At 46.9% G+C, this 21,844-nt stretch overlaps 1 protein-coding gene across 4 annotated transcripts in view; it reads left to right on the top strand.

Annotated features, from left to right (window-relative positions):
* The window catches only part of LOC125342648 (U2 snRNP associated SURP domain containing), a 35,168-nt gene extending 13,696 nt beyond the window's left edge, over positions 1-21,472 (top strand). For 3 of the 4 annotated variants that reach the window (XM_048334950.1, XM_048334951.1, XM_048334952.1), the window contains exons 11-28: positions 252-417; positions 709-920; positions 1,844-1,887; positions 4,963-5,067; positions 5,895-5,961; positions 6,041-6,204; positions 7,266-7,428; positions 7,900-7,979; positions 8,802-8,889; positions 9,783-9,905; positions 11,290-11,446; positions 12,579-12,674; positions 13,324-13,390; positions 15,507-15,666; positions 17,581-17,691; positions 18,455-18,573; positions 19,710-19,886; positions 20,927-21,472. In XM_048334950.1, the coding sequence (XP_048190907.1) occupies positions 252-417; positions 709-920; positions 1,844-1,887; positions 4,963-5,067; positions 5,895-5,961; positions 6,041-6,204; positions 7,266-7,428; positions 7,900-7,979; positions 8,802-8,889; positions 9,783-9,905; positions 11,290-11,446; positions 12,579-12,674; positions 13,324-13,390; positions 15,507-15,666; positions 17,581-17,691; positions 18,455-18,573; positions 19,710-19,886; positions 20,927-21,065 (2,238 nt within the window). In that variant the 3' untranslated portion in view covers positions 21,066-21,472. Of the gene's footprint in view, positions 1-251; positions 418-708; positions 921-1,843; positions 1,888-4,962; positions 5,068-5,894; positions 5,962-6,040; positions 6,205-7,265; positions 7,429-7,899; positions 7,980-8,801; positions 8,890-9,782; positions 9,906-11,289; positions 11,447-12,578; positions 12,675-13,323; positions 13,391-15,506; positions 15,667-17,580; positions 17,692-18,454; positions 18,574-19,709; positions 19,887-20,926 lie in introns of those variants that run through there. The other variant, XM_048334953.1, reaches the window with a different exon arrangement.
* The last annotated feature ends 372 nt before the right edge of the window (positions 21,473-21,844 follow it).

The following is a 21,844-nucleotide window of genomic DNA, read 5'->3' as shown; positions in this document are numbered from 1 at the left end:
AAGTCCTTTGAGACTGCCTTCTGGCGCACACCTGTTGCTTCCTTAGGAAGCCCCTTTTCTGGTTTTTTCCAGTAATAGCTATTGTCTTTTTCATCTGTCTTTGTCTTTTTGAGACTTGAGTCTTGAGCCCAGGCTGGTCTGAACTTGTGCTCCTGCTGTCTCTGTGTATTGCTTTCCATTTAGCAAAAGCAGCTTCACTCTCCTGCTTAGATGTCTCTCCTTACCCTAACCCTTTCCCTTGTTTTCAATAGATGAATGAAGAAATGCTGTGCCAAGAATTTGGAAGGTTTGGGCCATTAGCCAGTGTAAAAATCATGTGGCCTCGAACCGATGAAGAGAGAGCGAGAGAGAGGAACTGTGGCTTTGTAGCCTTTATGAATAGAAGAGATGCCGAGAGAGCTTTAAAGAATTTAAACGGTGAGGACATGTCTGGGTCCAGTGACAAAATTTAGGTATATTTGGTTGATCAGAATGATGGTAAAAACTCGTAAGGACTGGGCGCCGTGGCTCGCCGTGCCCGCCTGGTACCCAGTGTGAGCCCTTGAGCCCAAGGCCAGGGCCGGGCAGGCATTGACAGACCCTGTGAAGAGGACTCGCACCTGAAACTGACACTCAGCCGCTAACACTGAGCTCAGATCACGGGAGGTCTCTTTTCTTTTGAGACTTAGCCGGCATGACCTTTCTCTTTTTTCCCTTTCCTTCTTGCAGGAAAGATGATTATGTCTTTTGAGATGAAGTTAGGCTGGGGCAAAGCGGTACCAATTCCTCCTCACCCGATATACATCCCACCTTCCATGATGGAGCACACGCTCCCCCCGCCCCCCTCGGGACTGCCCTTCAATGCGCAGCCGAGAGAGCGGCTCAAAAACCCCAACGCCCCCATGCTGCCGCCGCCCAAAAACAAGGAGGACTTCGAGAAGGTAACTCAAAAACGTGCATAGGTCTGAACCTAATTTGTGAATACTAAATCTGTGGTAGTATTTCCTTTCAACAATTTTATAGAAAATGTGTGTGTTGATTGTGTTTGGCAACTCTTTAAAGAGCCAAGTAGATGTGTTCCCTGCCTTAGCCCATGGAAACCCTTAGTGCAATAGTAGGTTGTATTTTTATTTATGGTTACCATTCCTTTTTTGACAACTTGTTAAGTTTTTTTTCCCCTTTGTCCAGTGTTGTATTCAAGTTTACTTAAGCACAGTATTTAAAATTTATTTTGTTCTGAGAAAGTGATAATTTGTATTTGGCTAAGTGACTTTTCAATTAGAAAGGGCACCTAAATAAATGGTTTGGGTGTCAGCTAGCTAACTTAGTTCTCAAGGTCTTGAGGTCTTAGAATACTTGAGAGCGTATGTGGTATGTTTTTTTAAAAAAATTAACCTAGTTAAAAAGCAAAGGGTGAGTATTTCTTTATTTAAACACAAACCAACTTGCAGTTACAAGAATTTGTTGGTTCTGTTATGAGTTTTAATTACACCTAAAATGACAGGGCTGGTTTTAAAGGCTTGGGAACAAATTAGCAAACTGTGGTCAGAGGCAAACAGTTAATTATTTCACAAATTAAAATCTTTATCTGATAATTCTCAGTGTAGTACTATTTCAGTGCATTGGTGTGCATTCTGGCAGGAATGTTCTGGTTCTTTGCATTTGGTGAACTAATTGTTCGCTGAACACATCCATTTGCATTTATGTAATTGCTTAGTGTATAATTACTTCAAGTGCAGTGATTGCCTGCAAAACTTGTCATTAGATGTGTAGTATTTTCAATGCATATGTATATTTTTGCTTGTTACTTGTTAACAATACTCACATATTCTATGTTTATTATCTGATGTGACTTCATATACAGACTCTGTCGCAAGCCATAGTCAAAGTGGTTATCCCAACAGAAAGGTACATGTTTTTCTTTATTATTACTGATCTAAATATAGACAATATCCCCTTCTGAATTAAAAAAAAATGGTGTTGAGGAAAAGGTAACATCTTGACTGAGCAATGGTTCCTTCCCAGTACATTTTGGGGGGGATATGTGAAATTTAACTTTACAGTGTACTTTGCAATCTTTGATGAGTTTGTATGGGCACCAGTGTAGGGAGTTTTATAGCTGTAGAAGTTTGAATGTATTTACTGGCTTAATCTTGAGTTGTTGGTCTAGTAATGTTAAACGATTGCGAGGGGGAAGTAGACACTTTAAATAAAATGTATTGTGAATTTTAGATGATAGAATTTGATCCAGTATGTTGCTTTTCTTTTCTTTTTTTTTTTTAAGTGTTTGAACTGTGCATTTAATACTCAACCTTGGCTTTAGTTTTTTAATGAAGGCATAGTTTTTTTTTTTTCTTCCCCCTAATTGATTTTAGGAAGAAATCCCTATTCATGGACAGTGGACATAGTAGGAACAACTTTTTTCCACAGTAACAAAGATGTTTAGATCACTTTTACGTTTCTTTCTGCTTTGTTTTCTTTGTCAATACACTTATGAATATGGAAGAATTCATGCTGTAGGTTGTGCTCTTGCTCAGTCAAGCTAAGCCTTTTCCCAAACACAGGAACACAACACTGGTTGAATAATAAATGAACACAAAATACCAAATTCTCTTTGACCTTGGCCTTGGTGAGCAACACCAGCTGAACTGTCTGCGGCAGCGGGGGACCAGGAAACATCATGGGCTGGATTGGGAAAGTATACAGTTTTTGACCAGACATTGGTACGATCAATCCAATAAATGTGGTTTTATAGTAAATGAGAGACAATTTTTTTAATTTAATTTAATTTAATTTTTATTTTTTTATTGTGGTTGCCCAGAATAAGATAATTTCCATTTTAAAAATAAAATAATGCACTTTAAAACCTAACATCTTTTTGTACTACACTGTTTCATGCTGGTAGAAAAGTCACCATTTTTTTTTTAAGTAAGAAAATTATACATTACTTAAGTAGAGTATCGTTGCAATTCTTTAATCTTGAATTCGGGTTAGCAACAACCAATTGTCAGATTTTGATTTTAAATAATCATATGTAACACTTAAAGAAAACTGGAGCTCTTAACTTTCTAAACATAGATTTTTACCAGTTACAAGCCTATTTAAAACTATTGTGGGTTATTTTTTTCCACTGGTGATAAAGCATTCACAGGAAATTTTTTTAGTACTCAAAACTATATATTCAATAGAAACCTCAGGTGTGTGGCTCAGCTTATTTCTGAACAAAATTTTGAGTGTACATTTGGCTGTAAAATCTTAAGTTACTGCTAGAACAAATACAGTGGTTTTAAACTTGCTAAATTCTTTCTTCGTGTATCTTTAATACTGAGGTCAAGTTGCTTTTGACTTAATTTACAACAAGTTTCTGGGTGTTGTAGCATTTGTCCACCTCGTAAGTGGTCATATATATTACATTCACAAAATTCCCGTTAGCTTTAATTTGGCTGATAATACGAGTTGGAATTTTGGAAATGAATAGTGATTTTATCTCCCTTTCTTGAAAAATAATGTCATTAACTGTTTAAAGGCCGAGACTCCCTTTGTAGTGGGACGTCACGAACTGCATCCTTGCAGGACAGCCGATAATTTTCATGAAAGAAAAAAAATTTTAAAGTTCAAAATAAGCCATGCTTTTTTGTTTTGACCAGTTAAGGTTGTTGAGCTAGTATTTTACATGTATAGTTTCCCCTTTGTAAATACTTAAATCTTCATATAATTTTTTGACCTTCCTTCAGAATTTTAAAGTATTCTTTTCCACAACTGTGTAGAAATTTTAGTGTCCACATAAGTAGGTTTATTTGAAACTGTGACAGAATAATTATCTCGAACATAAGAGGTTATTTTACTGTTTAGATACTCTGAAGCAGGCCATCATAGAGCCAAAACCAAGCTGTCTTGTTCTATAACTATATTTATATCCTAGCAGTTATAAGAACCTAAGTTGAGCCGGGAATGCTAAAGATGTGACAGTGTTTGCCTTATACCATGAGCCAATATCCTTTTGCTCTCCCGATGGTTAACTTGTCAATGCCACATACCAGAGCACTGGTGAAAGGAGAAACCAAAGGCCGCTTAGAAATAAAAACGCAGCCGACTCATTTTTGCCTGACAGCATAGTCAGTGTCTGAAATTATTTTTGAAGTCTCTTAGTAGAGATTTTAAGATGAAGAGTTTGTATGAATCCATACAATCAAACGAATACCAAGTTACTCACATTTATTTTTGACTTACCCATTGGAATCTAATGAGAAGGCCTTCTCACTATATCCCTTATTTTGGAAAGAGTGGGACTTGGGACTTGACTTATTTATGGCTGTGGCGAAATAATAGCATTGGTTGATAATACACAGGCAGAAGTATACATTTCATGAGTCTCAAAACGAGTTTGAAGTGTGGTCCAAAGGGATGTTGCCTCATTAAAGGTCAGATTTAATGAAAATTCCATCTGGTGTGTGCATATAAGAAAAGCACGGTGATTGGATGGATCTTTTATTGAATCAGGCCTTAAATTTGTTACGTAGTTTTGCATTTCACACATTATAGTCATTGTTGTAATATTTTTAAAATACTACCACAAAGTGCTTGGGTTAGGAATATTTTCTTTAAAACACAGTGTGCAAATTTTTAGATGGTTTCAATAACATACAAAGCTCTAAGTTACTGTTTTCATATACTTGCAGCCTTCTAATTAGTTGTGATTCAGAATTTAATACTTTGCACTTGGAGACTAGAATGAAGTGGCATTTAGAAAATTCAGTCTTACTGCTACGATGCCGTGTTGTGGCTCCCCACCCTCACCTGCCCTTCCCTCTGCCCTGCCTCCACCGCCCTGGCCCCTCCTAATGCACACGTGTTAACATAGGCTCCAATTCTGCTAGTCAGCACAATAATCTTTTTCTGCACAATTGTAGTAACTTAGATCAAGTGTAGCTTTCTATAGTGGTAGGTCTGAATCCATTTTCTTTAACTGTGTTGTTGTTGTAGGAATTTGCTCGCTCTGATACATCGAATGATAGAGTTTGTTGTACGTGAAGGGCCGATGTTTGAAGCTATGATTATGAACAGAGAAATCAACAACCCTATGTTCAGGTGCGCGTTTTCTAAAAGTTGTGATACCCTAACGGTTATGGCAGTTGTCACTATGACAAGTATAACGAAGCTTGCTAATATAACAGTGCCATCGAGTGGTCTTGAGTACATTCACATGGATGGCCGCCATTACTGCCATCCATTTCTAGACCTGTTTTCTCCTCTGGAACCCATCAGACAACAGTTCCACGCCCCCTGCCCTGGCAGCCACTCTTCCACTTTGTCGTAAATTCCATGGGTACCTAGGGGTGGAATCACACAGCACTTGTCCTGGGTCTCACTTACCTTAGCATGATGTCCTCCAGCTTTATCCAGATGGTAGCTAGGTTCCAGAGCTCTTTCCAATATTGAGTCATACTTGGTCTTAGTAAGTAGAGGAGAATGTGTTAGGCCAGTTCCCTTTTGATGTAACTTAATAGCAGTTTTTGTTTGTTAGCATTCTCTAAGAGGAAAATGGTTTTCACTGTTTCTCACTGAGAGTCATAGAGTTGGACAAATGAGTTAGGAAGGTAAGGGCGTCTCTTCTGAGCTGACGTGGTGTCATATTCGTGCATAGTGTGCACCACTGCTTTGGAGATTACATAATGACATGATTATCACACCCAGCACAGCCACTTTCTCTCAGGGCTAGCAGTAGTGGTCCGGGCGGTCTGGGTCAGAGAAGAGGTTGGCTACAGGGAGTAATGGGTGAGAGTTGCCTTTCTGGGGTCCTTGCTTTGGGTTCATTTAGTGCTTACTTGGTAAATAGTCTTTCCTGTTTATTTTCAGTATGAGATAGCTCTTTCTGAAAGATTGTGATATTTAATGTTCTGTTTTATTTTACGTAGGTTCTTATTTGAAAACCAGACACCAGCCCATGTCTATTATAGGTGGAAGCTTTATTCTATTCTGCAGGCAAGTAGAATTAAATTCCTTTGTGATTCTTGACTCTGAGTGCCAGAACTTTCCACTAACACTTTTGGGTGTACATTAGGGTGATTCTCCAACTAAGTGGAGGACAGAGGATTTTCGTATGTTCAAGAACGGATCTTTTTGGAGGCCACCACCATTAAATCCATACCTCCATGGCATGTCGGAAGAGCAGGAGACAGAAGCGTTTGTAGAAGAGCCCAGTAAAAAGGGGGCGCTGAAGGAAGAGTAAGATGTTTCCTTTTCTGTTGTATGTTCTGAGAAAGTTGTTTTAACAATCTTAGATGCTCCTAACTCTACAATGAAACGATAGTTCTCACTTTTGAATGTTTCAAATAGAACATCTTTTACTATATGCTTTGTAATTTTAACGTCTTGGCAAATGCACGTGTGCTCCCTAGTGACCTTGATAAAATTAGTGATAGGCTCCTAAACATTCGTAGTTGAAGCCAGCCTTGGTGGTTCCCGTCTGTAACGGCAGCGACTTGGGCGGTCATGGTAGAGGATCAAGAGTTAGGGCAGTGTTAAGTCCATAGGCCAGGTGTGTGGTTCCAGCTGAGGGCATGGGTGGGAGGACAGAAGGCGGGGGCCAACCCCAGGCAGAGATACCCACTACCCCACCTGAGACAGAACTAATGCCCACAAGGCTGCAGGTGCAGTTCTGATGGAAGACCTGCCTGGCAAGCACACAGCCCTGAGTCCAAAGCTCAGCACTGCCCCAGGCCCCTGCCCGCCCCCCTCCCCTCTCCCCAGTCCCTCTTGGTGTTGTTAGAACACACCCCTGCCCACCTATTCTTTACCTGTTGTTTACGGCTCCCTGCGTCAGTAGAGTAACTGGCAGAGACCCCAGAGCCCGCCACACTGGAGCTCTTCCCAGCGTGCCGTTGGTGGCGGAGCCCAGTTCAAGCTGCTCTTGAGAGAGACGCCCAGGAACGGCTGCTCCAGCCAGTTCAAGCTGCTCTTCTGAAGAGACTCCTAGGAAGGGCTGCTCCAGTGGAATGGGAAAATAGGATTGGCACCCGTGAAGACCTGTGACAATGCCCTAAGTTAAAATATGCTTCCTTTGGAAGCTAAGAACACCTCAGCTGGATTCTTTCATTAGTTCCCTGAAAACTGTTCTTCCTTATTCTTTATAAATGCCTACAAAATCTAACAAACTCAAGAGACTTAATAGAGTGCATGCTGCAGACCTACTCCATCTTGGTGGGTCTTAATTAGTTTGTGAGCAAAAGCTTCAATGGCACTTGAGATTTCTATGTAGATGTTTATAAGCTTAACACTGTATTTAGACAGAGAGACAAATTGGAGGAAATCTTGCGGGGATTAACGCCAAGGAAAAATGACATTGGAGACGCAATGGTTTTCTGTCTGAACAATGCCGAAGCTGCCGAGGAGATAGTGGACTGCATTACTGAGTCACTGTCCATCCTAAAGACGCCTCTTCCTAAAAAGGTACGCCGTGATCGTTCCCTGCGAACATGCAGTCAGGAAGAAGCCAAGCCAGCACTGGGCTCACACCCGCCTAGCCGATGACGAGGCTGAGAAGCCAGTGTGGGCAGGAGGCGGTACTTGACTTGTTTTTGGCTTATAATTAGTTTCCTTTTTGCATGAAAAAAAATTGACTAATGAGATCTTTCCTGTGTAGTCTTATTGTCCTTCTGCCTGGGAAACTATTTTCGTTGGTAACACAACGTTTTCCACAAGTTGAAATGTAAAAGAAGGATCAGATTTAATTCTTGCCAGAGTCACAGTTGTCGAGATGTTCAGTCTCTTGTAAATCGTAGCGATTATTTAATTACATTCAAACATTACCCAAATGCCACTGATTCCAAGAAATGCGAATACAGGTTTGTTGTTTAGAATACAATATTGGCTAACTGCATTGATTTTAAATTGATTTTGTATTATCTTTTGGTATTATAGATTGCCAGATTATATTTGGTTTCTGATGTTTTGTACAACTCTTCAGCCAAAGTTGCCAATGCTTCATATTATAGGAAATTGTAAGTATAATGGTATCAGGTGGTAGTCCTGAAACAACAAAATATGTATATATTATATACACATATACGTAAAAGGAGTTTAGACAAGAGGATCGCTTTGTTAGCCTCCTTCACTAATAAGTAATTTGAATTTATTCATTTTGTAAAATTAAAAAAATAGACTTGACTCCATTGGACTGCTCTGTTGTAAGTTGAATTAACAGGTCTTGCAAAACTTTGATTTTGTATTAGCCTCTTAATTATTGACAATAGAACACAAAAAGGAGTTTCAAGCAACCTCACTTTTATTCCTAATTTAGCTGAAAGGTATAAACCGTAAGGTCACGTGTAGTGATTATCCTACCCCCACGTTTTCTAGAGCAGCAGATAGAGGGTTATGCTGCAGATTCACAGAACTCAGAGTCACAGAATCTCTCTGTCTTTGTGAGCTAGATTCAGGGAGAAATTGTTGACTACAATGACATTTAGAAGCTGGGGTCCTGCTTCTTAACTGCTGTTAAGCTTTGCTTGACTTGAACCCCAAGTCACTTCACTTTTTGATTAGCTCATTTTTGATGGCTCAAAATATCCTAGATGTAAAGTTTCTTTGCTAATGGAGAGAACTTAAGGCTTGAGGACTTTGCAGGAGAAAAATCCAGAGTAAAAAGGGATCAATTCATTTATAGTTTTACAGCTACCTAGCTGTTGATTTTTAAGGATTTCTCAACTAATGGGTATTTTAAGTCCAGGGGGGGTTTCATTGGCTAGCATACTGAGGAGGATGGTTTTTTTTTTTTTTTTAAACCAATTCTGTTTTAAAGACTATTATTATTTAATTTTCAGTTTTGAAACAAAGTTATGTCAGATATTTTCAGACCTCAATGCTACCTATCGTACAATTCAAGGCCATTTACAATCTGAAAACTTTAAGGTATGTGTATTTTTACTATTTTTCCCTAATATGTTTAATAGGAGGAGGGCATTGGAGGGCAAGATTTCTCTAGCCTCTTATGCTTAGACCAGTGTTAAGCCAATCAGAGCCAAATAATTACTTATTGATAATTGGGTATGTTAGTTTTTTTTTTATGGGAAGAAGACTTTAATTTTTTTTTAAGCTTGGAAAAATGCCCAGTGATTATTACCATTTTAGAGGGACTTGAAGCCACTCTGTTTAAAAACTATTTGACCTTCAGTGTTGACCGTAAGTTACAACTTAGGGAAAACATTAGGGAATGGGCAGAGAGAATGGGTCGGAAACAAGAAGTTCCTCATTGGACCGGAAGGGATTCATGTTGGAACTGTGACTTTGTTTCCAGCTATCCCAAGTCAAGTCAACGCGCGCGCGCGCGCGCGCGCGTGTGTGTGTGTGTGTGTTTCAGAATCTGGCTCACATTGAGTCCACCCAGTGTAGGTGTGGACTTTTGAAGTGGTAAAAAGCAGTTGCTGGTTCTTTAACTATTATTTTTGCTGGCTTTTCCCTCATAAATTTTAGTTTAAAAAAATGTCAGTTTGGGGCTGGGGATATGGCCTAGTGGCAAGAGTGCTCGCCTTGTATACGTGAAGCCCTGGGCTCGATTCCCCAGCACCACATATATAGAAAAGGCCAGAAGGGGCGCTGTGGCTCAAGTGGCAGAGTGCTAGCCTTGAGCAAAAAGAAGCCAGGGACCGTGCTCAGGCCCTGAGTTCAAGGCCCAGGACTGGGGAGGAAAAATATCAGCTTACAGGAGATTTAACAAATTATGATGGTCGTTCATAGGGACTGAAGTGTGAGACATAATGTCTCAAGTATCCCCAGAACTCACTGTGTGTTTCTTATTTATTTAGCAACGGGTAATGACCTGCTTCCGAGCTTGGGAAGATTGGGCAATCTATCCAGAGCCATTTTTGATCAAACTACAGAATATATTCTTAGGACTTGTAAATATTATCGAAGAAAAAGAAGCAGAGGTAGGCATTTTGTCTTGGTCTATTTTTGAAGGAGGTTTTGGGGAGGAGAATGATGCATATGTTCCACATGTGAGTAGCAGGAGCTCAGGAGTCCCAAGTTACATATGGTTTTGTTGTGTTATGTGAACATTGGTGGCTGTTTTATTTGCTGACACATAAACACTTTTGACAGGTTAGTAGTAAAAACACCCCAGAGGGCCTGGGTCAGTGCATTGTCTTCCTGACTCTATCCCTGCATTGGAAATGCATGTAAAGCTGGTGGATCCTAGCTAGCTACTCAGGGGGCTGAGGGCTGAGGAGCAGGAGAGTGCATGAGACTCATCTCCAGCAAGCGGGAAGTAGCACTGGGGCCCTGGAGCTCAAGAGCCTCAGGGACAGCGCCCAGGCCCCGAGTTCAAGCCCCACGAGGGGAAAAAGCAGTGTAATAAGCCTAACCTCGTGGGCACAGCTTTGCCTCGCCTATGTTAATAGGCAAACGATGCCTACTGAAGTGTTGCAGCGCCTGTGGTCACTGAGTAGTGCGTGTGGGGAAGCGCGGTCCCCGCGGGACGCCCAGCGCCATGGGGTGGGGTGAGGGGGCACGCCGCTCCCGCCAGCCCTCCGTGCCCCCCGGGGTGGGGTGGGGTGGGGTGAGGGGGGCACGCCACTCACGCCAGCCCTCCGCGTGCCCCCTCCACGCCCCTGCATCTCTGCCAAGCCCTGTCAGCCACCGCGTGCGGCGCTTGCCTCTCGGGCTCCGGGTCCTCGGTGGCAGTGGCGTGGTTGCGGGGGGTGTCACCCGCTCTCTTCCCTCTCACCCAAGCCGCTCTTGCACTCTCCGTCTGCACCCTGCTAAGGCAGCTGTTTCCCTGTTCACTGGGGCAGCGTCTTCCTTGCTGCAACCCAGTTTGTTTCTTAAATGAACAGTCTCCTACTGGTGACCTTGGGTGTGCTCTTCCCTCTTTTCTGGAACTTCTCTTCATGGAAATTACCAGAGCTCAGCCTAAGCCTCGCTTGCAGGAGCCTCTTTAAGTGAACTTGCTTGTTACTCTCTTCGTTAGGATGGCCGTGCGGGTCTCCTTGGTGGCGCAGGGGTGTGTGCACACGCACAGGTGTGTGTGTGCGCGTGTGCGCAGGTGTGATCATGTGCTTTCTTGATGTGCTCCTCCAGCAGCCACAGAAGCTTCCTAAGCTCTGTGACAGGAAGGCCTGTGGTTTTTGCCCCTTAGCAACTTGGGTAGCACCTGGCACCAGGGACACCTGGTGGGTAGCAGATAAAGAACCGTCCCGGCGACGGGGCTCTGGGGTGTGCGGCCAGCGTGGCCCGGCGCTGGAGGGCCGGCCGGTCTGGCACTGTGGTGACCCGCGAGCAGAGGCGGGTGTCAGAGCGGTCCCTGTCGCGCAGGACGTGCCGGACGACCTGGATGGCGCGCCCATCGAAGAGGAGCTGGACGGCGCGCCTCTGGAGGACGTGGACGGCGTCCCCATTGACGCCGCTCCCATGGACGACCTGGACGGCGTCCCCATCAAGAGCCTGGACGACGACCTGGACGGAGTGCCTCGTAAGCCCACGCGCGGACACGCGGCCTCCCCATCCACCCGGCCTCGCGGCCTCCCCATCCACCCGGCCTCGCGGCCTCCCCGATCCACCCGGCCTCGCGGCCTCCCCGATCCACCCGGCCTCGCGGCCTCCCTGATCCACCCAGCCTCGCGGCCTCCCCGATCCTCGCGGCCTCCCCGATCCACCCGGCCTCGTGGCCTCCCCATCCACCCGGCCTCGTGGCCTCCCCATCCACCCGGCCTCGCGGCCTCCCCGATCCACCCGGCCTCGTGGCCTCCCCATCCACCCGGCCTCGCGGCCTCCCCGATCCACCCGGCCTCGCGGCCTCCCCGATCCACCCGGCCTCGTGGCCTCCCCATCCACCCGGCCTCGCGGCCTCCCCGACCCTCCGGCCTCGCGGCCTCCCCGATCCTCCCGGCCTCGCGGCCTCCCCCATCCACCCGGCCTCGCGGCCTCCCCCATCCACCCGGCCTCGTGGCCTCCCCATCCACCCGGCCTCGTGGCCTCTCCGATCCACCCGGCCTCGCGGCCTCCCCGATCCTCCCGGCCTCGCGGCCTCCCCCATCCACCCGGCCTCGCGGCCTCCCCCATCCACCCGGCCTCGCGGCCTCCCCGATCCACCCGGCCTCCCCGATCCACCCGGCCTCGCGGCCTCCCCGATCCACCCGGCCTCCCCATCCACCCGGCCTCGCGGCCTCCCCCATCCACCCGGCCTCGTGGCCTCCCCATCCACCCGGCCTCGCGGCCTCCCCGATCCACCCGGCCTCGTGGCCTCCCCATCCACCCGGCCTCGCGGCCTCCCCGATCCTCGCGGCCTCCCCCATCCACCCGGCCTCGCGGCCTCCCCGACCCACCCGGCCTCGCGGCCTCCCCGACCCGCCCGGCCTCGCGGCCTCCCCGATCCTCCCGGCCTCGCGGCCTCCCCGATCCGCCCGGCCTCGCGGCCTCCCCGACCCGCCCGGCCTCGCGGCCTCCCCGATCCACCCGGCCTCGCGGCCTCCCGGGGGCAGCCTCCTCAAGCTAGGAGTCTCTTGGGACCGCGCGGGGCTGCCTAGTTCTGTGCGGTAGATACTTTCTAAGGAGTCCCATCCGGCTCCCCCTGCGGTCAGCGGTAACGCTTCTCTCTCCAACAGTGGATGCTACTGAAGACTCCAAGAAGAACGAGCCGATATTTAAGGTGGCCCCATCCAAGTGGGAAGCTGTCGATGAATCCGAACTGGAAGCACAGGGTGAGTGGAGACTTCTAGAACTCCACAGTGGAGATGTCCACAGCAGAGCGTTTGCTCGGCACACGCGAGGTTCTGGGCTCCCTCCCTATTACTTGGGACAGAGGGAGGATTTGTAGGTACCCCTGGTGTTTCTGAGTGTTTTCTTTTTCTGTGTACACTGTTTTTCTAAAGCTCTCTATTTTATGTCAGGGGTGAGCTTTCATTGTGGTTAGCATTGCGGTAACAGAGGCTTGGAGAGTAATGGAGACATTACGGCAGACCTTTCAGGTTAAGGTATTGTGAGAAAATGGGGAAATGGCTTAGAGGTCAGTTTCAGAGAAACCACTTAGACCCTTCCACAACGCTTAGTCGTTGCAGGTGAGGTTTGGACCATATTCTTGGCTTCATTGTTCATATTGGTAGGTTCTAACTGGAACGCATCTCCCCATCTGACACAGAAATGACAGGATTTTTTTTTTTTTGGTCACTTCATGGTAGTGGAGGTGTGAGGAAAGAGATTTACTTTGCATGTAGAATTGGCTATTCAAGGAATAAACGTAGATAAGAACTCCTGTAATGAAAAACTTCACTTCTAAAGTTGGGCTTGTGTGCTGCGGTAAGAATGCCAAGTTATCTTATGGAATTTCATCCTTTTCCCCTCTCTACTCAGCTGTAACAACTTCTAAGTGGGAGTTATTTGATCAGCATGAAGAATCAGAAGAAGAAGAAAATCAAAAGTAAGAATCTCAGTTTTGCACCTGCTCAGTTTCTTGTGGGTCCACACCCTCCTTTCCATTAGGGGTCCGTGCAGATCACGGTGGGGGGGGATGGGATGGGATGGGGGAAGACTTCCTCTTAGGAATTTGGGAGAGGATGGCTTTGACACTTCCATTCTTTTTCCAGTGAATAAATAATAGTTTGGTTTCTGGCCTTCGTCTTCTTTCCCTTTGCTCATGTGTACACTTCACAAGAACTAAGAACCAAGGAGAAAGCCCCATTTTCTCGGAAATAGGAAGACATTTTTATTTTTGCTCTGGCAGTCAAGTTGTTGCTAACAGGTGGTGGTCAATACATTACAATTGTAGGGGTAATTTTTAGGAAGCATTTAACACGTTTTACCGTGTACGTTTTCAAATAGGACGAAACTGCACCAGGCACACAGCACTGAGGTTTTTTTGTTTTTAAAAGTCTAATTGAGTGTTCTCCAGTAGAAGAAGGAGCAGAGAGAAAGCTCCTTTGTGTCCTCGCACAGAACGTGCCTTGGGTGGCTTGAGGAAGGAGCGGGGCCTCTGGGTCGTCGCTGAGGAATGTGGCCAGTCAGCGCCTGGGGGGCAGCTTGCTGCGGAGAGGTGAGCTGGCCCTAGAGACGGCTTTCCAGGGACACAGCTGCTCCCGGGGAAATACTCACAAGACAGGAACGAGGCTTTCTCACGGAAATAGCGGGCACTGTGGAGGACAGGAAGTGAGGGAAGTGTAGTGCGGTTTGCTTTGACTTTTTAACGTCCAAGATCCTTTTGTGACATTCGCCCTATTTTCAGGATTTTGGAATCATTGCTTTAAACCGTATATTCATAAAAAAATTACTTAATTTGTAAAGCAAGAAGGGAATGTAGGAAAGCCACCAAAGAACCAAAATGTATTTTTTAGTGGGTTTTATTTCTAAAGCTGTTAGGATTTTGGTCATCAAATTGATCCTTCCAATAATGTTTAGAATATGGAGGCAGTTTTAGTATTGAGGTTGCAGTAGTCACCCAGAGAAGTGTGGATCGATGGAATTGTGATTTATCTATGTGAGTTTTCTCAGGAACTTCAGATAAATCATGATCATGTTTAATTCGTGTTTAAAATAAACATGATGGAAGCCCAGCAAGGAGAAACGCATGTTAGAAATTTTCTTAGACCTCACTGCTGCTCTCTAGTGGCTGAATCCAAAACCGCCTTTTTATGTAGGCTGCTTTATGTAACTTCATTGCACATTTTTTTTTTTTTGAAGTATAGCACTTGTAATAAAACTTTTAAAGATAGGTCTTCCCACAAAGCCTCATTTTTAATAAATTCTGTTTGGATTTAGGTGGTTCCTGTTTGTTTTTTAAAGAAATGTAGTAAGAAGTTATGTTAAATAAAGTCTGAACCTAGAATTGGTAGCTAAGAGCTAAGGCCAAAACTAATGAGAACAAACTGCTCAGGCCTTCAGAAATGATAGTAGAAATTTAAAAACATGTGCATACTGAAAATTACCAAAGTAGTGTAGCTCATTTTCAAAATCTCTCTGGACAAGACTGGAACTGGCCTTGCTCTAGGACTGACAGCTGTCTGTCTGCTGGGCGCTGGCTTTGCACGCGACGCGTGTTACATTCCTGTGGGACTCAGGGTTTTGTGTCTTCATCACTGATTTAGAACCATTACAACCGTCAGTCACCTGACACTTGAGTACTGAGCTTTTTCAGTTGCAACTCGAAAAATCTGCCTGTAAAAATTGTCTACAAGGGGCTGGGAACATGGCCTAGTGGTAGAGCGCTTGCCTCACATATATGAAGCCCTGGGTTCGATTCCCCAGCACCACATATATAGAAAACGGCCAGAAGTGGCGCTGTGGCTCAAGTGGCAGAGTGCTAGCCTTGAGCGGGAAGAAGCCAGGGACAGTGCTGAGTTCAAGTCCCAGGACTGCCCCCCCCCCACCAATGTCTATAATATAGTAGTTTGTTTAATATTTTGCAAAACAAGTTTTTCAGCTGAGTTGGCCTCAGGTTTTGCTAATGTTACTTATACTCGAAGACAGTGAAAAAAAGTCCAGACTGTAAAGTAGGCTTTTTTTCCCCCGTCTTGACACGTAATGCACTCTTATTTCCAAAGTCAAGAAGAAGAAAGCGAAGACGAGGAAGATACCCAGAGCTCCAAGTCTGAAGAGCACCACCTGTACTCCAACCCCATCAAGGAGGAGATGGCTGAGTCCAAGCTCTCCAAGTACTCGGAGATGAGTGAGGAGAAGCGGGCCAAGCTCCGCGAGATCGAGGTGAGGCCCCCCCCCCCCCCCGCCTTCCCGGTGTGGCGTCACGTCCCATATGGGGTGTGCATTGTGTTCTGTGGCTTGTTTCCTTCCTTGTTAAGTGGCTGATAGTGTAGCATGGAGAAACAGGAGAGGCAGTGGAGAGGCGAGCTCTCGTGAACAGAACTAGAATTCATATTTGGAATGTGTGTAGTATCAAGTGTGTGACTGGGAGCACGGGGTCACACAGGACACGGTTCCCAGTAGGTCCAAGTGATGCTTACATTTTATTCTGGTACAGGAGGAGGAGTGTTGGGTGGAGCCCTACCTCGGGCTCGTCCCTCCCTTTCTCCATCTCTTCCTCTCTCTTCTCCCTTTTGTTTTGTCAAAGACTATCCACGCCTGCCAGAGGGAGATGTGATTTGTGGTCGTGTTGGGCAGTGCTAGGGGCTGGCTCCGGAGCGTGGAGCGCTTGAGCCAGCCATGTCTCTGGTGTTTGTGCATTTCATTCCTGAGGCAGGGGTTTGGGAGTTGCTCTCCAGGCTGGCCTCCAGCTCGCCACCGCCCTGGATCTGCCCTCCCCCCCCCCCCGATGACGTGCCTGCCTACCGCGGGTGACCCGAGAGAGAGACCTCAGGCTGATCAAACCTTTCCAGTAATCACAACTAGCCAGTCAGGTGGACCCCAGGAAATGCATGCGTGTCCTCTGTCCATCCGGGTGTTCCTCCTGGCCCTGGTCCCCCCCCCAGCCCCTCCCAGCGCTGCTGTCCCTGCTCCCCCCCCCCCCCCCATGGGGCAGTGAGTAGTGAGCTCCCCCGCCCAGCATCTTGCCCCCTGTGCTTACTGGGAGGCTATCTGAGAAACAACTAAAGCACCAAGGATTGGAGGGCTGGTTTGAACCGCAGAGCTCCTGCCTGAGGCCGGGGGAGGCCGGGGTTCAGACCTTGAGGCCATCAAAAAAAAAAAAATGCAAGCTTGAGTTCAGTGAGAACGTTTCTTTGATAATTGAAGTTGACTTATCTATGCTCTGAATGCTTAATTCTTTTAAAAGATTCTGTTTCCTTGGGGCTGGGGATATGGCCTAGTGGCAAGTGTGCTCGCCTCGTATACATGGGTTCAATTCCCCAGCACCACATATACAGAAAACGGCCAAGTGGCAGAGTGCTAGCCTTGAGCAAAAAGAAGCCAGGGACAGTGCTCAGGCCCTGAGTCCAAGCCCCAGGACTGGCCAAAAAAAGAAAAATGCTTTAAGCACTGGCAGCTGTGGACTGAGGGAAGCCCCTGGTGACACAGAGCGCCCTTGCATGTGACGGGACCCCACGTCCATCCAGAAGGGACGTAGAATTGTGGGTGGGTGGGGTGCGGAGAGGAGAGGAGAAGATGGAAGCAGCCCTAGGGCCATTGGTGGTGGTGAGGAAACAGCCTTTCTGCCTTGTCCCGAGGTCAGGAGGCGTGGGGACGGATGTGTGGCACCGGGCCACCACAAATTGACAACTGGTATTGGTTTGGTTTGTTCTGTCCTGGGGCTTGAACTCAGGGCCTGGGCACTGTCCTTGAGCTCTTTGTGCTCAAGGCTGGCGCTCTAGCACTTGGACTCACAGCTCCACTACCAGTTTTTAGTTAATTAGAGATGAGCGTCTCACAGATTCCCTGCCCGGCTGGCTTTGCACGGGGACCCTCCCATCTCAGCCTCCTGAGTAGCCGGGATGGCGGGCGTGGGCCCCGGGCGCCCGCCTGAGCATTTGGTTTTGTACTTGGTAGTTAAGTGTTTGAAAATACTTGAATCTCAGGAACAAAACGTTTTCCCTTTTCCTGTGGCCACCTTTCTCCCTGTAACGGATGTCAGCGGCTTTTTTGCATGCTTTCACATATTTGCATGTGGTTCTGGCCGCTCCTGTAAGTGATGGGAAATACTGACTTTAAACTGGTCTTATTTCGCAGCTCAAAGTTATGAAGTTTCAGGATGAACTGGAATCAGGAAAACGACCTAAAAAGCCAGGCCAGAGTTTCCAAGAGCAAGTAGAGCACTACAGAGATAAGCTGCTTCAACGAGTAAGGGATCAGTCCATGCAATCGTACACACTCCCAGAGCGCGCGTGTGCTTGAGCGCGCGGGCAGTCATGTCCTGTGATTTGTACACACTGAAAACTGTAGCAGACCCACCTCTGAAGTGTGTGTGTGTGTGTGTGTAATTCCACCATTGTCTTAAGTTTCATTGACAGCTGCAAATTTACCACAAAGTGGCAAAGATAACACACCTACCCAGGCCCGGTACCCCCCCCCCCCCCCTGTGCTGCAGTGAGCGCCGCCCACCGCCTGGGGCGCGGCCTCCCTGCTGCGTGCGGCCCGCGTTCAGAGCCGCCCTCCCCGGGCCTCAGGGGACCCACTGCCCGCCAGCCCGCGCTGCTACTCTAGCTAGTGCCAGGCTGTACCCAGGGCGCCCTGTCCTCTCGCTAGCGTGGGCGCTGGACACTCAAGACGTCCAGCGTAAGAAAGAGGTTAAGACAAAAGCACCGGGCTTGTTGGGGGCAATCCCCGCGGGGGCGCCCGGGGCTACACGCATGGCGGGCGGGCGGCGAGTCCCTCGGGGAGGTGCGCACACTCACGCACACTCACGCACACTCAGCGCTGTGTGACCCGCCAGCCGGGGTGGAAGGGATGGTTTGCTTTCCTGGAACAGTAGCTAGCTTTCTGAAAATGGAATTTCACCTAATTAGTGACTGAAAAAAAGCAAACAAGTTTCCTCAAGTGTGGTGACGTCCACGGGATCAGCCCAGGTTTCAGAAATAACGACTTTCCTCTTATCAACCAACAGGAGAAAGAGAAAGAATTAGAAAGAGAACGGGAAAGAGACAAGAAAGATAAAGAAAAGTTGGAATCCCGGTCCAAAGACAAGAAGGAAAAGGACGAGTGCACCCCGACGAGGAAAGAGAGGCACGTGGCGGCTCTGGGGTGGCGGGCGGCGCGGGGTCGGGACGGTCCTCGCGCAGCCGCAGAGCGGAGGGGCTTTGGTGGCAGCTCAGGATCAGATCAGTCCCGTTCGCGGGCCGCCTGGCTGCCTCTCGCTTTAACTAAGTAGGGCATCGCGCCTGGCACGGCCCGGTGGTGTCCTGAGCCCTAATTGATTGAGGGGTTGGGTTACAGCCTCAGGTGCGCGTGTCCTGTGACGGCCCCGGGCCCGGGCCTGCAGGCTCCATGCCCAGCGCACACAGCGGCGTCCTTCCACTGTGCCCTGTCCGCGCCTCTGCCTCACTTTCTAAGAACAGAGCTCCAGTCGCACAGAGTGGAAGTTATCCAAATCAAAACCAGAATGTGACTGCAGAGTAAAACGCCCTTTCCTAGTCATTCTGCGGATACTTATTAGAGATAACCATGATACCACCTGTTTCCATTCAAAGGCCTGTCACTTTCATTTTGGCATCATTTCAGACTCAGGGAAACGTCTAGTGTAAATGTTTCCTAGACAGCCTTCATCCACGGTCCCCAAGTGTTGATTTATTCTTTAGGTTTCAGTTCTTCCTTTCCAACTCTACCTCCAATCATTGAAGACTTATCTGGTCAATACAGTTCTCTTAACTGTCCTCATTTAGTCGTAGTAAACATACCACAGCAGCGCCAGCCCGGGCAGGAACACTCCTGAGACTCATCTCCAATGAGCCACCAGAAATCCGGGAGTGGCGCCGTGGCTCAAGTGCCAGCCTTGAGCAAAAAAGAGCTCAGCTACAGCACCCAGGCCCCGAGTTTAAGTCTCACAAACAACAACAAAATACTGGGTCAGGGAAAAAAATGCCTCCGTTGCTGGTCCAGAAACTTTAAAGTCTTGTTGATCATTCCAGTAATCTTCTTGTAGCAAATAAAAGTCCAGTTCCTCTAATTCATCTGACAGTTTGTCCAGAGGCCTGTTTGTTCTTGATATAAAAGACTTTGAGTGTGGTTAGAAAATAATGCTGACAGCTGACATGGTTAGGGAACGTGTGGTCAGTGTAAACTGGTAGGAACTGCCAGCTAACTTAGGAAAAGGAAAGTAACTCCGGCGCTCACTTGACATGTTTGGCGACTTTGTTCCGTAGGAAAAGGCGACACAGTAACTCCCCCAGCCCTTCTCGCAGTAGCAGCGGTCGAAGGGTGAAGTCCCCATCCCCCAAGTCGGAGCGGTCGGAGCGACCAGAAAGATCTCACAAAGAAAGCTCTCGGTCCAGGCCATCTCACAAAGATTCTCCCAGAGATGTTAGCAAAAAAGCCAAAAGGTAAATGCAAGTCATTTTCAAAAACCATACTGCAAATACTAGCTTCCTTGTCATTCCACCAGATCTTGACAATAATCTGGTTATCAGATGGTCTTTTAAAGAATTGCAGAAAACCAGGGAGATGTACTTTTATTTTAGGTCATTTCTCTCCACCCCTATCCCAGTCTCATGACTAAAGTATAAGAAGACTTCTAACAAGTTCAAGACCAGCCAAGAATTTTACACATGCGCATTGTTGTCGGGGGTCGGTGGGGAGCCGGGACGCCTGCTTTGCTTTCATCTCACTGTTTGTTTCTGTAGAATATGAAGGAAAAGTTATTTTCCCCCAAAGGAAGATTGTTAGCATGTTTGTAAGTAGAGATTTGTGGAAATAAATACCAGAAATACTATTTATACCACTTCTTCAGTAATTTAGTGTTTTATACATTTTATTTAAAACCTTTTGGTTGCGGGAAAGTGGCTCAGAAATGCTTTATTTATTACAGAGAAGAATTTTCCCGAGAGCTACAACTGCTTTATGTGCTAACACTTTTGAATGACAACTTTCTCCTTTTATAAATGGCACTTGCGTACATGTATGTATGTATATATGTTCATGTACATTTCTTTGTTGGGAAATCTTCAGGAACACCATTTCAGTGATGCCTTCGGATGCTATTGTAGTAGCAAATGCTTTTTTATTTTTCCAAGAGAATTATCTGCAAATTATCTTTTCTTCAAAGAGAATTATCTACTGTGTATTTTTAAGCACTTTGTGAATGATCTTAGGCACCATCTGGAGCTCGACCTTCTAGAGGAGAGGTTCAAGTTTGGGGCCTTTTTAAGAGGCAGGTTCTAGTAGCGCAGGCTCTGGAGTTGGTCTTTGCAGACCCGCGGGCCCGCCCGTGGGCCCCTCCCTGGCAGGGAAGGTCAGTCGCGTCCACTCGAGTCTCCTTCCTCTAGGGTGCCCACTTCCAGCCCCTTGTAGAGAGTGTAAGGCTACGCCGCTTTGGTGCTCGGGTACCTTGATGGATTGGTTTCTTGTTTGTTTGTTTCCTCAGATCACCGTCTGGCTCAAGGACACCCAAAAGGTCTAGGCGGTCACGGTCTAGATCCCCTAAAAAATCAGGGAAGAAGTCCAGATCCCAGTCCCGCTCTCCACACAGGTCTCATAAAAAGTCCAAGAAAAACAAACACTGACACACGGTTTTAAGATGCTGCCACTTATTGGAAATGCAATTTTGTTCTGTGCCTGAATGGTCTGGTTTTTCTTTTTTTTAAAAAAAACAAAAACCAAAAACAAAAAAATCAAATGAAAGCATTCCTGGGTTTTTTTGTTTGTTTGTTTGTGAATGCATGTGTAAACTCACGAGTAACTGCATCTGTAGACTTGTCGTTGTTTTATATTGTACAAACTACTTTCGTTGTGGCTGTTTCTCAAGATGAAATTTTTATTGTGCTAATTTCATCAGATGTGTATAACGGATCTGCTGGTGGTAGTAGTATTCTGTCTTAGGATGTGACTTAGCAGAAATAATACAGATGTTGCCCCTTTTTGTAGCTTTGACAATTTGAATTAGATTTCAAATAAAATCTGAACAGAAAAGCATCACGTTGTTTTTTTGCCCGGCCCCCGAAGTGAATCTGGCACTGCTGTTGTTTCTGCCCCGTAACGAGTGCGCGTTCCGAGCCCCGGTGTGGGCCTGGCCGACAGGCTGGCCGTGGACTGATGACTGGAAGACGCCAGCCACGCGGCTCGGTCGCAGCGCGTGGCGGTAGGAAGTTGTCGTGGAGAGCCCTCACCGAGGCCGGAAGACGCGGGCTGGAACGGGCCACCGCGCACAGATCCCTGGCCGGGGCCGTGTCTGTGGACTTCCCCACTCAGCCCATGTTCTTCTCCACCGTGTGTCTGTAGGGGAAAAAGGAGCCTGCCTTGACTTTTATCTGCTTCTCATGAAGGAAGTTTATTTCTAAGAGAA

Source organism: Perognathus longimembris, chromosome 26 (genome assembly GCF_023159225.1).
Source record: "Perognathus longimembris pacificus isolate PPM17 chromosome 26, ASM2315922v1, whole genome shotgun sequence".
Taxonomy (NCBI): Eukaryota; Metazoa; Chordata; class Mammalia; order Rodentia; family Heteromyidae; genus Perognathus; species Perognathus longimembris.
The sequence above is the reverse complement of the archived record's forward strand: the minus strand, read 5'-3'. Positions and strand labels throughout refer to the sequence as shown.